The sequence below is a fragment of the Medicago truncatula genome, chromosome 7 (assembly GCF_003473485.1).
Source record: "Medicago truncatula cultivar Jemalong A17 chromosome 7, MtrunA17r5.0-ANR, whole genome shotgun sequence".
Lineage (NCBI taxonomy): Eukaryota > Viridiplantae > Streptophyta > Magnoliopsida > Fabales > Fabaceae > Medicago > Medicago truncatula.
In genome coordinates this window covers 11,448,775-11,465,494 of record NC_053048.1, presented here as the reverse complement: position 1 = coordinate 11,465,494, position 16,720 = coordinate 11,448,775, and the positions used below count along the sequence as shown (strand labels likewise).

The following is a 16,720-nucleotide window of genomic DNA, read 5'->3' as shown; positions in this document are numbered from 1 at the left end:
TTGTTCAATTATGATATCTAGATGGAGTCATGGACATGCAGGCGATATGTTTAATTTTGGAGTCATAATAGTATGTTACTTTGGAACCTTTTTTTCTTTTTTTAGGGATGTTACTTTGGAACTTCAAGCTGTGTTCTTTTTAGGTTCTTAAATGTTATTTTGATGCTATAATGTTATTTTGGAAAAACCAGTTTTATTGGTAGTATAATTTTATTTTGGAACTTCAAGTACTTTTTTTAGATATTTAGAATTGTTATTTTTGTATGATGGAGTTAACCATATAACGTGTGTGGTAAGTACTGCTAGTTTAAGACAGGTGATACGTAACTATGATGTTAAAGGCAAAATAATGTTTAGAGTCAAAAGCAATGTAATATTGTTTATCTCGCGATAAACTGCGTCAATTGAACCAATTCAAACTGCATTGATTTGGTTTGGACAACTTTTTAAAAATCAATCAAATTAAATCAAACCACATGTTTTTTTATCTCACAGTTCGAATGATTTTTATGCTCAAAATCGAACCAAACTGCACCACGAACCTTTCTAATGTATAAATATAATTTGTTTGTAGTCTCGTGAGTATAACTCAGCTGTTAGGACAACACATTATTATATGCAGAGGCAAGAGTTCGAACTCTGGCACCCCACTTATTCACTTTATAAAGTGAATTCTATCCTGTAGGCTAAAAAAAAAAAATTTGCTTGTATTAATAGCTCGAAGCTTATTGAATGTTAGTGGAAAATGAAGTTGCAATCATATAATTAAACTATTTATTTTATATTGCTTTAGCTTTTGGTATAAGCATAAATAAAAGAATAAAAAAATCTCCAAACAAACAACATGTGAAAGAAAAGATAGAAATGAATGAATTCGAAATATGAGACTCTAGCTATGGCTATGAATTAGTGATTATGATTCTTTTTCTTTATTAATTAATAATAAAATAATAATAAAAAAATAAACCCCAACCATTCAGATTCTTCTTATTTTTCAGTCTCAATAATTTGTCTCAACTGTCTCAGAAAAAATCCACAACAACCCCTTATACCCTCTCCACTAAAATAATCAATTTTTAAAATAAAATCAATTATTTTGCAGAAACAAAATAAATAAAATTAAAGTTTTGTGTTTTTATTTCTTGCAAGTTTTATCTTAAAGTGGTTACAGAAAACTGTTTTTTCAGTTTCTGCTTTTTTTTTTTGGTTTCAAACCAATTTTTTAAATGTGTTCTGTGAAAGCGTGTTGGTGAGTTTGTAGTGTTTTTGTTGTTGCTTAGATCTGAAAGAATGGAACCTCCTTCTGGAGTTTTGGCTTCATTGTGGAGCTTTATCCTTTTTCTTCCTTTCTTCATTGGTCTTCTTCTTCTTGGAATCATCAAAGGTTAGTGTTAATTACTTGGATTTTCATTGTTTGTTTTACTAGGGAACTTGTACAAGTTGAACTTATTGCAATTCTAATGGAACTTTTTGACATCATTGATTTTGCTTTGAATTTTGTTTGACTTGCTTAAATGGATTTTCACTTATGATTAATTTTCATGGTTTGTTTATGATTAATCTTGAAGTATGTATCACTGACACTTTATATTGAAGGCGTGTCTGGTATCTGACATGTGTCTGTGGGTATCGAAGGTGTGGCAGGCATGTCTGGCATCTGACATGTGTGTGTGTGTCAGATACTAACACGAGGTTACATTCAAATATTTTATTTTCTCAAATTACTATTTGATGTCGGCGTGTAAATATCAAGGTTGTGTTTGGTGTTTGTGTCAGTGCTACATAAATGTTAGAGATTGGTTGATGGATGCAATGTTATAGATGCTAAGAAATTTGAAACTGCAAAAAAAAAAAAAAAAATTACGAATATGCAATGTTATAGATGCTAAGAAATTTGAAACTGCATAAAGGAAAGGAACTTATTTGTATCGCAGAAATGTAGTGTTGATATGTTCTAAGGGAAAACCATGGAATTTAAACAACTTGTATATGCTTGTTTCATTTCCCACAACAGATTCTTATGTGCCATGCTTACAATACCGAATAGAATTACGTGTTGGATTTTGGTTGAGAGTTATGATTGTGATAAATGAATGAGTTATGATTGTGATAAATGAATCATTGACACGTTGACACGGGTAATAATTTCAGAAAATGAAAGTAATTGAACGTAATCATATCATATGTGTTGGTGTCAGACACCAGACACTTCTTTAATCTGAAGTGTCGGGGCTACATAGATTTTGATCCCTTACTAAGTACTTACCATTGCTCGAACTTATGATCACTACAGGTGTCATTATCTGCCCATTGGCATGCTTAATAATATCAATTGGGAACTTTGGTATCATAATTGGACTTTGGCCAGTACATGTCATATGGAGTTATTACTGTGTTTTAAGGTGTTTTCCTTCACTGCCAATCTTTTAAGCTATTTTGTCGATCGATACGGTTATCAAACATGTAATTACTAATAGTGATTCCTCTTACAAACAGAGCTAAACAATTAGGACCTTCTCTGAAGGCTGTTATCTGCATCTTTGTACTGCCAGTGCTGTTAACTTTGTGGCCAATTCTCGGTATTTTTGGAAGTATTGTGGGTGGAGGGGCTTATGGATTGCTTCAACCAATATTTTCAACTATTCAAGGAGTGGATGAAGGAAAAGAGGACAAACTTCGTCACTGTTTGACTGTATGTTTTATTCTTATGTCATTAAAATGCTTGTTATTTCTGTTAATCTTGTTGTCATTCGTTATAGAAATTGCATACTACTTCTCAGGATGGTACACGGAGCACTCTAGAAAGGAGCTGCATGGTTGTTCAGGACTTAAAAGATGTTTGCTATGTTTCTTACTTTTCTGTTATGGATGACCTGCGAAACAACGGACCTCCGGATAGTAAATACTATGAAATCAGGTGCTGTCATTTGGAAGCCTCTCTCTTTATGTTATCATGTTTCTAAAACATTCTGTTAGAACTGGTATAACAGATTTAATAAAATCACTGAATAATCATTGATGTATTACAAGGAACACTACGAGAAAGCATAAAGTAGTGAACATAACATTAAAACAAAGTCATTTTTCAGGAAAGAGATAGTCTAATGTTACAAGTCAATTCCTATCCAAGAGTTCGAGAGCTTGGTCTCTCCCTCCAACAACCACTCAATAACTATCCCATAACCATTTTCTCCTTTCCTTTCTATGTTTCTAAAACAGAAGCACGCATATTCATAACTGTTATACATGACTACCCATAACCTGCATTATAAGTCTGACACATTACTTGGAGTTTTTGTATTTGTTTTCATCCAAAATTTTATCCTGCATGATTAATTGCTGGTAGTATTTTTTGCTTACTTTGGTCTGTGTGATGAATATTGACCGCTTAACCTAGTTGTGTTTTGTGTTTGTAAAGATGCTTTGGATTGAAAGGGTTACTTAACATATAAAATCATGTCAATTGTTTCTAGTTGAGGATTATAGTTGAGTACTTTCTTTTAGTTCAAAGCTCCACTGTTTTTCCTTCATTCTTGAAGGGAGAATTGTTCGTATGTCAGATTCTATACCTTCTAGTTTTTCAAATTTTACACAGAAAAGATGATATCAACTTCACTAGTTTGTTAATTGGGATATTGAAAATTGTGTCTTCTAAATTGAAACCAGTAAAAAGAATAATTTCTGGCTCAAGTCAGAAAAGGATAAATGGTTTCACAAACTATAGGTCAGTTTGATTTATTTTTTTTGCAAATAATCCTTTCAAAATCTAACCATTAAAATTCAAAAAAGGGCCTTACTGTTCTCTGTTTAATACTTTTTCTGAGTTGGTCTGGGGATTTTAATCATGTATTATTTCCTGCCAAACTTAATAATAGCAATGCTTGAGCAGATTTTAATGGAACATGTTGACACAAGGCATCGGTACCGGATAGAATCTTTAAGAATGACACATTTCTTTTGATGTAGAAATTTAAGTGTGAAGACTTTTATAACCACATTGATTCTCTATCATGAAAATGATCTAGTCTCTGCCAAATTTACTTATTTTTAAACCAACATGGGGAAACCACGTGATAGTAATTGTTTAACTACTTTTCTTAGTTATGCTTTTTGTGTTCATTGCATCTTTGGTGTATGATAGATTTAACATGAGATTATTCAACAGTACATCTTCGAAAGAAAAATAAATAATTTGGGATGATGGTTATTAGTAACTTAAATGGCCATGCCAATACGTTGCTATGAAAAATAAATATTTTGTTGTCTAAACTTAGATGACTTATACTGTATGATCTTTTTTGTAATTGTAATGATTTTTCTTTATGCAGGCTGCTGTATCTTCCTGTTGCTGTGCTAGCAGCACTTATTGGAATAATAATTGATGTGCCAGTAATATCAACTGTTGCTTTATTTAAATGCCCTTACATGCTTTTCAAAGGGTGGCACCGATTGTTTCATGACCTCATTGGTCGTGAAGGACCTTTCTTGGAGACTATATGTGTACCTTTTGCAGGTCTTGCTATCCTTCTGTGGCCATTGGCTGTTGCTGGGGCAGTTGTGGTGTCCATGTTTTCAGGTTATTTTATCGGTGCTTATGCAGGGGTTGTTGCTTATCAGGTAAATTCTCATATATTTCCACCTTCTACTCGTACTACTGTCATTATATCCAGTTATTGTGTTGTGGTTTTGAGTAGCAGTTATAGCGATACCAATAGCGGTCATATATATCAGGTGTAAGTAGCCGCTACAGTCTTGGTTATCAAAAGTTCCAGATTGCAGTGATTTCCTTGCGGATCCATAGTATGACCGAAATTGAGGGGATCTGATACAAACTGACACCAATTAATAATGTTAAAGAGTCCCACGTCGGATAAGAGATGGCCTAACAATGTCTTTATAAGTGGGGCAATCCTCACCTCACAAGCCGGTTTTGTGGGGTTGTGTTGGGCCCAACCACGATTTATAAAAATGCTAGTACAGCCTCCTCCAAGATCCATTGGGCCACCCGCTATTGCCACCCACCACTTATATCCACACTCCAAGATCCATTGTCCTCTCTTACCCAAACAACAACTAATAACTCCTTGATAACCAACTATGCCTTGCCCCTTGCCTACTTATTCTTACTAACAGCACACAATCGACAAACATAATTCATTAATAAAAAGCGTAACTGCAATATAAAAAGCGAAACTGCCAGAAAACTGTAATTGGTCTTTTACAGATTGATTCATGTAGGGATATTAAATGACAGGGATGGCAATGGACCCCCAATGGGTAGGGTACTATAATGCCTGTCCCCATACCCGCGTTTGTAAAAATGTGTTTACACGAGCCCATATCCTTGTGGGCATCTAAGTGCCCATACATGTGGCCATTACCCTCACTTTAACAATGAAAAGACAAACAAAAAAAAAATGTAACAATTAACAAATAATTTAGAGATGATTCAACAATTTCTATTTGAAACCACATATCCATAGTTGACTAACGATAAAAATAAAACAACAGAAAATGGATGCACAAAAGAAGAGATGTCGATCGGTAAGCATAAGAGAAAGAAGCAACAACAACGATTGTTTAGGTTTAGATTTAAATAATAATAAAAATGTTTACAATTAATCATCTTTAATGGTATATAAATTTAAATTATATATAATATTATATGTGTACGCTTGTTCAAAAAAATATATTATATATGTGCGGGCTATGGGCGGGCTGGGCATTAGAGTCCCCGTACCTGCACCCATACCTATTCAAATTTACCAAAGCCCAGGCTGGGACCCATAAATGCGGGTATTACCCTACCCATTGTAGGTATTTTTGCGGGTGCCAAACAGGCTTGGGTCTAATTGCCATCCCTGCTAAAAATATAATTGCCACTATAAATGGACTTTTACAGATCAATTGATGTAGGGATGTTAAATGCACTGTGTTGTTGAATGCCACAACTGTGATGTCAATGTTTTGTGCAATATGAAGCCATTAAACATGCAAAGTGGATCTAGTGTGCTAGAACTGTGATGTTATGTTTTGTTCGTGTTGGGTACACAAAATGATTTTTTTATTACATTTACCTGTTACATTTTGGGTTGTTCGAAGAATATTGAACAATTTTCATTTTAGGCATCTGGTAGAAATAACTTCAATGCTGTACACTTGTTCAATTGTTGTCGCAGACTCAGACCCAAATTACATACGAGTTATCTGATTTTGGTTAAATGGAGTTAACTCAAGATTTTGACTACCATGTGTACGATGCAAGTTTATGTACAGATAGACCGACCTAAGATAACTACCTAGCTGACTAAGCATAACAGAATCATAACTGTAGTGACTAGGCATGGATATTCAGCATGGACTAGACTATGAACCCATCATAGTTAAATTTAAAAGGTGTCCTGTTGAATATTTAAACTTTGTTATTTTGGTTTGCTTTAGAACCAAGTTTTAGTGTTGAATAATTACTATGCACATAGCATTAAATTGTGTTTAGATGTTACAATAGATATTTCAAACATTATTTTTGTATTAAATAAACAATTTTGACTCTGCGAGTCTAGTTGGTGGAGATTTCATGATTTCAATAAATAATAAAGCTCTCAAGTTGACAAACCTTGCAGGAGCTATTAGCGTCGAAAATAAATTTAAAAAAATTCACCTTAGGCAAGGGACTCTTTGTAGTATAGTACTGAACTGATTCTTTTTGAAATGTAGGAATCTTCTTTCTCTTTTGGCATAAATTATGCTATTGCAGCTTTGTCCATTTACGATGAATACATTAATGATATTCTGGACATGCCAGAAGGAACCTGCTTCCCTAGGTTTGGTTCTACTTCCCTATATTTATCACTAAAATTTGCAGTGATTCTTTTGTTTAACGTTTTTACACATTTGATATTTGATAGGCCTCAATACCGAAGAAATGTAGATTCAGCACTAAGAACTTCTGATTCAGCTTCCGTTTCAAGACCTAGTTCCTTCCGAAAGGCACCTTCTCGCTCATCTTCAATAAAAAATAATAATATAGTGGAGTTGAAATCACTTGAGGTATTCTTCGTAATATTGTGTCTAGTGATGCATGACTCAGATATCACCTTCGTTCCCTTGGATCCGTACTAAATGAATATTGTTCATGATATTGTGTAGCTGTTGGATGGATTATTCAAGGAATGTTGTATTGTCGGAGGAAAAATGATTTCTGAAGGTCTGATTACAGGCAAAGACATAGAAGAAGCAAAATCGAGTAAAGGGAGTAATGTTATTACTATCGGTTTGCCTGCATATTGCCTACTCCAGGGACTGTTGCGCTCTGCAAAAGTAAATTCCGAGGGTATATTGATTAGTAAGTGAATCTCTTGACCCCTTGCGCATTTGTAGTTTTCTTTCCTTTCCTCTCTCCCTCTTAAACATTTGAGGGTTAAATATATTTTTGGTCCGTATAAAATTGGCAAAGTTTGTTTTTTAATTCCCACACAAGTTTTATTCGTTTTTAGTCTCTAAATAACACAAACTTTATGCTTTTAGCCCCTGACAAGAGACTAATGAAGGACTAGAAACACACTATTTTCCGTTAAATGTATGAAATGAAAACAGAAATTTTTTAGAGGGACTACAATCAAATTTTGTCGATTTTGTAAGGATCAATAAATATTTGACCCTTTTATACTATTTTATATTCTTTCTTCTATCTCGTTCCGCTGTCCTTTTTTCTTCTTTTTTTCTCATTATTTTCTTTTAACCATCTTGAACCCTTTTTATTACTTGTTTAATGTAGATGATGATACTGAACTAACTCCCTCGAACAGACCAAGAGAGAAATTTTTTGAATGGTTCCTCAATCCTCTTTTGATCATTAAAGAACAAATTAAAGCTGAAAATCTATCTGCCTCAGAAGAAGACTACCTCTGCAAATTAGTTCTCTTGAGGGGTGATGCAGAGAGAATAAAAAATTCATGTATTGGCCCGGGCCCAGAATCTGAGGTCAAGCGTGCCGAACTTGATGCTCTGGCTAGAAGGTACTTTTAAATCAAATGCTTGTTAATACATTGATGGGCCTGTTTGGGTTGACTTATCTACTGTCATAAGCACTTTTCAGAATGTTTAGGAAAACATATAGAAACAACTTATGACATGTCCATAAGTTGTCAGCTTATTTCCATAAAATACCCAAGATAGCTTATGAAAACAACATATAGTTTATATGAAAACGGTTTGAGTTTATTTTATCTTTTGTTGTAGAATTATCTTATATATAAGCGCTTATATGGTAAGTGCTTATGCTAGAAGCACCTTGTTTTTGTAAAATGTGAGGACTACAATGAATGGATAACATCTTAAAAAAAATAGATATTTTAGGGACTAAATTCCTGTTTTTACGCTACTTTTAAGGTCCTCAGGAATTAGGGGCAATATACTAGTCTGATCTACATGCAAACATCCCACTCCAGTTCCTTATAACTACAAATAATTGTTGCATTGTTCGTAAAGACAAGTATGTCCAATGTTTAACCCCGCAGCCAATTTTTGTTTCAAATCTAGATGAATCTCAAGAGTTTGCTCTTACTTTTATAAGTTTTTGTGGTGATGAGTGATGAGCCATTTTAAGGTTTCTGTCCAATTTTGATTTCATTTCTGTTACATAGGCTGCAAGGAATCACCAGATCCATGTCAAGGTTCCCAACCTTCAAGCGCCGTTTTGATGAACTTGTAAGGACGCTATATGACGATCATGTTGAGAAGCATGGATTACCGTCTCCAACAATGAATAGATCACAGAGTGCCTTTGGTCGGTTGGTAAGTTTCAAATCTGTCAGGGGGGCAAGAACTTATGGATCCGGTCAAGGGTCAGAACATATTGTACGAGACGAAGAAAAATCTTGATACACCAAGTCTATTTTTAAGCCGAAGATACTAAATTTCTCGAAGTACCATTACCTATCTATGTCCCTACTTAGTGGGATACGACATGATTGTTGATGTTGTTGCTGTAGTATACAAAATATCATGTCATAGGTGATTTGTTCATTCTATTTTGGTAAGTGTATTTAATGATAACTCTAATATCTTACCATGTTTTTCATACATGCCAATTAATGATACTGCAATGTAAACATATTTGAGCAACATTCACATCTAGTTCATGTCTTCCTATGCACTTTTGAGATTAATGAGTATATATTGAGAAGAGAAACCTACCAAAAATAAACTGTTACCTTTTGCAATCAGTTAAGTTGGCATTTTCCACATTCTTTCTTGTACATGTGTTCTGAATTGTTTTAGAAAAGAGCAATGCTATTTATCTAGATAGATTTTGCCCCGAACGGCTAGCGAAAATTAAGTGTCCAATAAAATTGTTTCCTGGCCACAAATCAAGGGGGTGGTGGGGCATAATTTAAGGAAAATTCAGAGCGCTTGCTATCTTGTGAAACAATCGGAATATAAACCGTCACGATACATAGCAATTTCCTTTAGAAAAATGAGACCTCGATCAAGTATCTTTCAATGAAGTTTGATGTTGTTTACATACATAGCTCTTCTTTCTTGTAGTTGTTTGTATCAAATTGGTTAACTGTCATTAGCAACCAAATTTGGTTGAACCTTTTTCTATTGTTTTATTAATTAAAGTAACACTAAAGATCATTCTTCAACTGTTCTTGGGGATATATTTAAACATAACACCTTGAGGTTACAAAATTGCTGAACTCTTTACTACCGAACTATCACCTCAAGTGTGGTGGTTTAACCTTTTTCTAAACAACCTTACTTTAAACTTATTCAATTTTTATTGAACTTTTTTGTGTTACTATATTTAAACATAATTATGCTAATAACCCACATTCTTTAATTGATTCAAATTGATCTTACTAAATTAATGAGGTCAACATAATTTAGTTGACTCATTTCAATTTCAACCAGTTAAATAGTGAATTGAAAAAAGTGTGAAAGAGTGTGTATTGAAATCAACTTCTATTCTTATATTCAAAATTAAGAAAAAAATATTTCTAGAGAGTAAAATTCTGTCATTGCATAAACAATTCGAGTAGAGATCACACTCCAGAATTTAGAGGGAGAAACTAGAGAAAAGAGAAAGAAAATTCATTATATTTTTCATTGATTCTCATAATAAGGCATACAATGTTTATATTAGGGGTGTTCGCGGTGCGGTTTGGTTCGGTTTCAAGCATAATAATCATCCAAACCGCGAGAGAAAAAAACATGCGGTTTGGTTTGGTTCGGTTGATTTTTAAAAAGTCATCCAAACCAAACCAATGCGGTTTGGATTGGTTCAGTTGATGCGGTTAATCGCGAGATAAATAAAAAAATTACATTAACTCTAATATTGCCAACTAGTACCAAACAATTTTAATTATTCAAAAAAAGAACTTGAAGTTCCAAAATAGCATTACAATACCAATAAAAGTTATTTATCTAAAATAACATTACAGTACCAAAATAATATTTAAGAACCAAAAAAGAACAACTTGGGCTTGGGCTTGGGTTCACTTTGGTATTGGGCTAGTACAGTACTTACTTAGTTTAATAACATTGAGTATTTTTGCGGTTTGGTTCGGTTGCTGAGATGCAAACCGCAAACCGAACCGAACCGCGCGGTTCAGTCTAAAAGTCATCCGAACTCATCCGAACCAAGTGCGGTTTTTTGCGGTTTCGGTTTGGATTGGTTCGGTTTGCGGTTTTTCTATTGGGTTGGTTCGGTTTTGAACACCCCTAGTTTATATAGACTTGTGCATACACATAGTAAGATAACTACAACGGCTACACAATAGCATTGCTTAGTAATTAACTAACTAATAGAATATGCCTAAAAGATCCTTTCTAGATTAAGATGAGTCATACTACTTTCTAGAACTAGGAGAGTCACCACATTTATATTCCATATTCTAGATATCCTATCGGATAGAGTGTGTATTGAAATCAACTTCTATTCTTATATTCAAAATTAAGAAAAAAATATTTCTAAAGAGTAAAATTTTGTCATCGCATAAAAAAAACATAAACTTGATAGTTGACATCAAAATTTTCTGCATATATAGATGTAAAACACAATGTTTACAACAAATCTTATGTCACATAAATTAAATCTTATATCAATTAAATCTTGATATTATTCAAACAAAGATTTAAATCGATAGACTTTAATTTATTTTGTGAGGAAATCGATATAATTTATTATTAATTTTTAGAAAAGTAAATAAAATCAATTTTTTTTTTCTAAAATGAATAAAATTTAAACAAAAATTAACTAATAGGGTTTACCATAAAAGGTTCATCTCGAAACTCACCTTAGTTCTTAATGTGTTAAGCCGACCCTATTATAAGACATATCGCAAAACTCATAAATCAACATAAGAGAAACTATATAAGGATTAAATAGAAACTATATAAGATTGCAAACTTGATTATGAACATAAGAAAATGGATAGAAACACAATTCTAGTTTTGTTCTTAAAAAGGACACTCTCGTTACATGAGAAAATAAAACAAAAAACAAAAACCATGCATGAAAGAAAACTATATCCTTAAAAAGGACACTATTATTGCATCAACAAACTATATAGAGGTTTTAGAATCATAACAAAAGATTCATCTCAACTAGTGCCGATCTTTGCATGAAGAATTATTCTTTTGATGAAGAAACCTTAACTTCGGTCAGCTCCACTTTGGTAGAGGGTTTCGTATTCCTTCTTTTACACATACAATTGTCTCGAATCCAGGGAGCCAAAAGGTATAAGATACTGAGAAGTATCATAACTCCAAAACATGTAATCCATAATTGAACTTCTGGTTCAAAAACAGTTCCAAATCCAAAGATGATGGACCATAATGTGAAACAGATAACAATGATTGATATTATTATAATGCCTAAAGTCATTGTTCAATAACAGAGATGAACTTGATGGTTTTTGTGTTTGTATTTGTGATTTAACCTAGAAGTTTCTCGTTCAATATATAGAGTTAAATTGATAACATATTTTTTTTAAATCATATCTTCAAAGATATATATTTAGACTAAAAAATAAAAAATATTTGAATCATATTTTTTAAATTATATCTTTAAAATTTAATCAAAAAAAAATTATATCTTTAAAATATATTTTCGAATTATATTCTTGAATTATATTTAAAGATATTTTTAAAACATATTTGTGAATCATATCTTTAAAATAAAGAATAAATTGTACTTGAACAATATTTTCTTAAATTATATTCTATTGATATTTTTTTTGAAGGATTATATTCTATTGATATATTATCTTAAATTCTTAAAATATTTGACTCTTAATATTGAACTAGTATTTCTAACAAAGTAATTGTGCAATATAGAATTTTTAATTAGAATTATTAAAATAACATCTGAAATAAATATTATTCCACTAAAGATTAAAGTAATAGACTTTATTTTTACTTTTTCAAATTAAACGAAATTAATTAACATTAATTTAATGAATGATTTTGTATTCTAAAACAAATGAAAAAAAAAATTGTGAACAAAGATCAGTAATTTTACTAAAATACTATTAGGGTTAATAAAAAGGTCTCATCATAACTTTCTCTAAACTTTCTAACTCTCTAACCTCTCTCTTCTTTTCACCGAACCACCTTATTCCCTTCCAATCCAAACCTCCCTTCTCCAAGATGTAGTGGTGGTTTGGTGGTGGTGCGATGGGTGGCTTCGTCCCCTACACCACCCTCTTCCTCGTTAGGGTTTCTGTTTGTCCAAATCGGTGGCTGTTTCAACTGGTTTTGATGGTGGTGGTGGTCATGGCTGCTCCGATGTCGGCGATTGGAGGTGTGGGCTTCGCTTTTCTCTTCGATTAATTCTCCTTCAACGCACTTCCGAATCGTTCGTCGTCGTAAGGATCAGGTGGTTTGTGATTGGTCTTACCGACGGTTGTGTTTGCGACGGTGGTCGTGTTGTTGTTCTATCAAATTCAGTTGTGGCTTTTTTTGGTTGGTTTGGTGGCAGACTCCCTCCGAGGTCTTTGTGTGTTTGTTTTTTTTTATTTTTTTGCAAATCGCCGCCTGCGTTGGATTTTGGTGGTCTCGTGTTAGTTGCTTGTTTTGGTTGGGTCGAGGTTGGTGTTTGTAGGTTGCTGGTTTTCATAGTAGTCTTCGTTTTGGTCTGTTTGGGACTTTGTGAGTTTGGTATGTGTTTTCTCTTGTACATCAGAGGTTGGGGGTGGTAGCAGATCTGGACTATTTTGCAATGGTTGAGTTCCATAAACCCGAAAGGGTTTGGTTCGTTTAACCCAAAAGGGTCTGGTTCTGGTTGCTGACGTATTGAACTCATCACTCGATCTGAGTTCTAACGCAGTTTTTGCACGAAAGAGCATCTTATGCATGTTGTTGCTTCAGGGGGTTGTTGACACTTGGATTGGTTACCGTGTTGACGGCTAATCCATTCGCCAGTTTTAAACTCTAAGGGTCTGTTTGGTAGAGGTGAAATAGAGACGAGAGAGTTAGGAGAGAAACATGCAATTTCTGCTGTTTGGTGCAGCTGAGAAATTGGAGAGAGAGATTGATTTCGCGTGGGACCCACTAAAATTTGGGTCTCCCCATTTATTCGAAGAAAGTGGAAGATAAAGCATGGCTTTTTTAGTATTCCAAATTTGCCCTTGCCATCAACCATTGTAGTGCTCTATTCCAAAACTTTGCTCTACCAAAACAACACAGTAGATCTGAGATGGAGAAGAAATATTCAATGATGCTCATTTTTTGAGGAAAAGAAAAAGATCTTCAACAATTGTTATGCTATATTTTGAATGAAATTTATAATTTAAAAACAACTGTCTCTTGGTAGATAAATGAAGGAAATGTCAAGATGCACCGACGAGATAAATGGTCGGTTTCCACTTCTTTTTTTTTTTTACTTGTATATTTTAGTTGATCTTTAAAAAATTAAACTATTAAATTAGTCCAATTAATTAATAATTGAATTACTTCATTTAATAATTAATTAATCTAATAATGAGTTAAAGTAATATAATTGTTTTTTAACAATAAAGTAATATAATTATTTAAAATACTCAAAATTATATAAAGTACTATTTGAATTACTTAAATCATTTTTATGTGAAATTTTTAATTCAAGGGTATTTTTGTACTTTTCAATATAATTAACATTTCTCTCTTCTCTATTTCTTATCTCTTTCTCTTCTACCAAACAATCCATCAAATCTACTCTATTTCTTACCTTTTTCTCTCTTCTCAAACTCTCTTATCTATTTCTCTCTTCACAACTTCTGCTATAAACCAAACACACCATAAGAGATCTATGCGGAGGTCCACTTTTCACGCTTTTTTTGTAATCTGATTTCGCGTCCGTACGCAGGTTTGCTGAGTTGCGTATGTGATTAGTGTAATTTTTGGTAGGATAGTTTAGAGTTGTTCCACTAGGTAGAACTGATTTTTCACAATATATCACTGTTTGGGTTGTTCCTGAACCAGGTCAGATGCCCCGCAGTCTTTGTATTTATTTCTTTTTATTTATTTAAAAAAGGTCTCATCATAAAACTCGCATTGGAGGTTCAATATGTGTTAGTCGACCCTGCTTATGACAAATCACAAAACCCATAAACTAACACCAATAGAGTAAATAAGATAATTTTATTGACAAAAGAGTAAATAAGATGCTATTCACATAACATTGAATAAAAGAGTTTTTTCAAAAAAAAAAAAGAATTGAATAAAAGAGTTAGGACTAAATATAAACTTCAAAATTTAGCATGAACATTAAATTAGACAAAACCCTAAATTTAGTCTTTCTTTATAAATAAGAAAATAAAAGAAAAAACTAAAACCATAAAACAAACTGTCCTTAATAAGGACACTCTTTTTGCATCACCTAACAAGAAAAAACTAGCTAGTGGTTTTTAAATCATAACAAAAGCTCCATCACAATTGAAGCACATCTTTATATGAACATCTGCACTAGAATGATCCTTTTGATGGAGACCTTAATTTTGCTCCTCATCTCCTTTTACATGCGTCGTAAATGCAATGAGCCAAAAGGAATAAGCTACATAGAATTACCACAACTCCACCAAATGTAATCCAAAATTGGCTTTTTGGTTGAACAACATGTTGATATCCAAAGGTGATGGACCATGATAGAAAGCATATACCATGATAGAAAGAATAAATCTTAAAAACATTTTAAACATAATTTTAATTTGAAGAGAAATACTAGCAACACATATTCTAACACACTCTCTTTAATTGGTTAAAACTTATATGAGAGACCCATCAAATTTATATGAGACCCACGTGATTTGGTGGGACCCATGTGAATTTTAACTAATGAAAGAGAGTGTGTTGGAAAGTGTGTGTTGCTAGCATTCCTCATTTTTAAATTATATCCTAATGATAAATATGTCACTGGTCTTCCTAAAGTTACGTCATATTTTGACATTGATCCCCGCAAGTTCTTTTGTTTGGTGGAGAAGCGGCGGACGATGGAGGGGAGGTGGTTGGTGTGGAGGAGAGACAGGTAGACAGAGAAATCATGAAGTTCACTAACACATGATCATTTATAGCTAAACCTCCTTCCTCTCTAGGCCTGCAAATCTTGTCTCAGACAACAATACAAATTTTCTTCAGAGAGATATCCACTACATATAAATTTGATGAACATCCTCCTAAGTTGCTTAAGAAGAGAGATAGGCAAAGCATATACATGAAATGAATAAACCAACACACTACAGACCATGAAATGATTATACTTGGACTCAATTAAACCTTTACCTAAAGGGATCACAGACTAATTGTTCACGTCTTTCCATAGCAATTTGAGCCTTGATTTCAGCATTTGGGTCATAATTGCCTGATCCCTTTTGTTAACGGTTAACCTTCCATGGATGCATCGTTTACAAGCTTCTAATCCAGATTCATTATCAAGGGGGGCGAAAGTACCATAAATTTTGTACTTTGATGTCATGAAGGTCCAAAACCAAAAAATCTTCAAATTAAAAGGATGAAATCTAAAAAAATCTTCAACAGTGTAACCTGGAAATAGCCTATATTACAGGGGGTAAAACACTATTAACCCAAAATATTTTTATGTTCCCCTAAAAAAACATTTTATATTATTTTGTATTTATAAACTAATTATACCAGTAATTTTACCAGACAATGCAACTAACTGAATACCAATCCGAAATCAAACACAAATAAAAAAGTAGTTGAAAACTTGATGAATGTGGTATACACCAATTTTTCAATATAAGATAGATATCCACTGCCGGCTATGCCATGAATGAATGAGTTATCCATCCACTGCACTGCATTAGTGCATCTGTCCATACATTTTGAACACTTAACATTATTCTCAATCAAGTGTGGCATCATAGTCTCTCATTCTATTAAGAGATCAAACAGTAGCTATGGATATTGTGGCGCTATAGCGCTATAACATAATAGATCAATCAAATAGCAGCTATGAATATAGCGGGGCTATAACATAACAATTTGAACAAACCGCTATTGTTCAACAATACTCGATTTAGTTCAAAGTATTGTCAAATAACGGCTATAAACTTCGTAAAATTTGACCATACAGTCGTGTAAGAAAAAAGTCAAACCAACTAAAAAGCAAATATCTTTTGTTCTTTTCGTTCACAGAATCCTTCATACACTCTTAGCATTTTCCACTAATTAACTGTTTTGATTTTCATAGCCAAATTAAGAGAAAATGCAGGGG

The 16,720-nt window shown here is 33.1% G+C and overlaps 1 protein-coding gene across 1 annotated transcript; it reads left to right on the top strand.

Annotated features, from left to right (window-relative positions):
- Window positions 1-974: 974 nt before the first annotated feature.
- On the top strand, window positions 975-9,209 carry LOC11441892 (uncharacterized membrane protein At3g27390). The gene is made up of 10 exons (XM_003622190.4): window positions 975-1,384; window positions 2,294-2,402; window positions 2,497-2,692; window positions 2,781-2,917; window positions 4,329-4,617; window positions 6,718-6,824; window positions 6,909-7,050; window positions 7,150-7,345; window positions 7,778-8,018; window positions 8,646-9,209. Exons 1-10 carry the CDS (start codon window positions 1,291-1,293, stop codon window positions 8,881-8,883), a joined length of 1,749 nt encoding a protein of 582 aa, XP_003622238.1. The 5' UTR covers window positions 975-1,290; the 3' UTR covers window positions 8,884-9,209.
- Window positions 9,210-16,720: the final 7,511 nt, after the last annotated feature.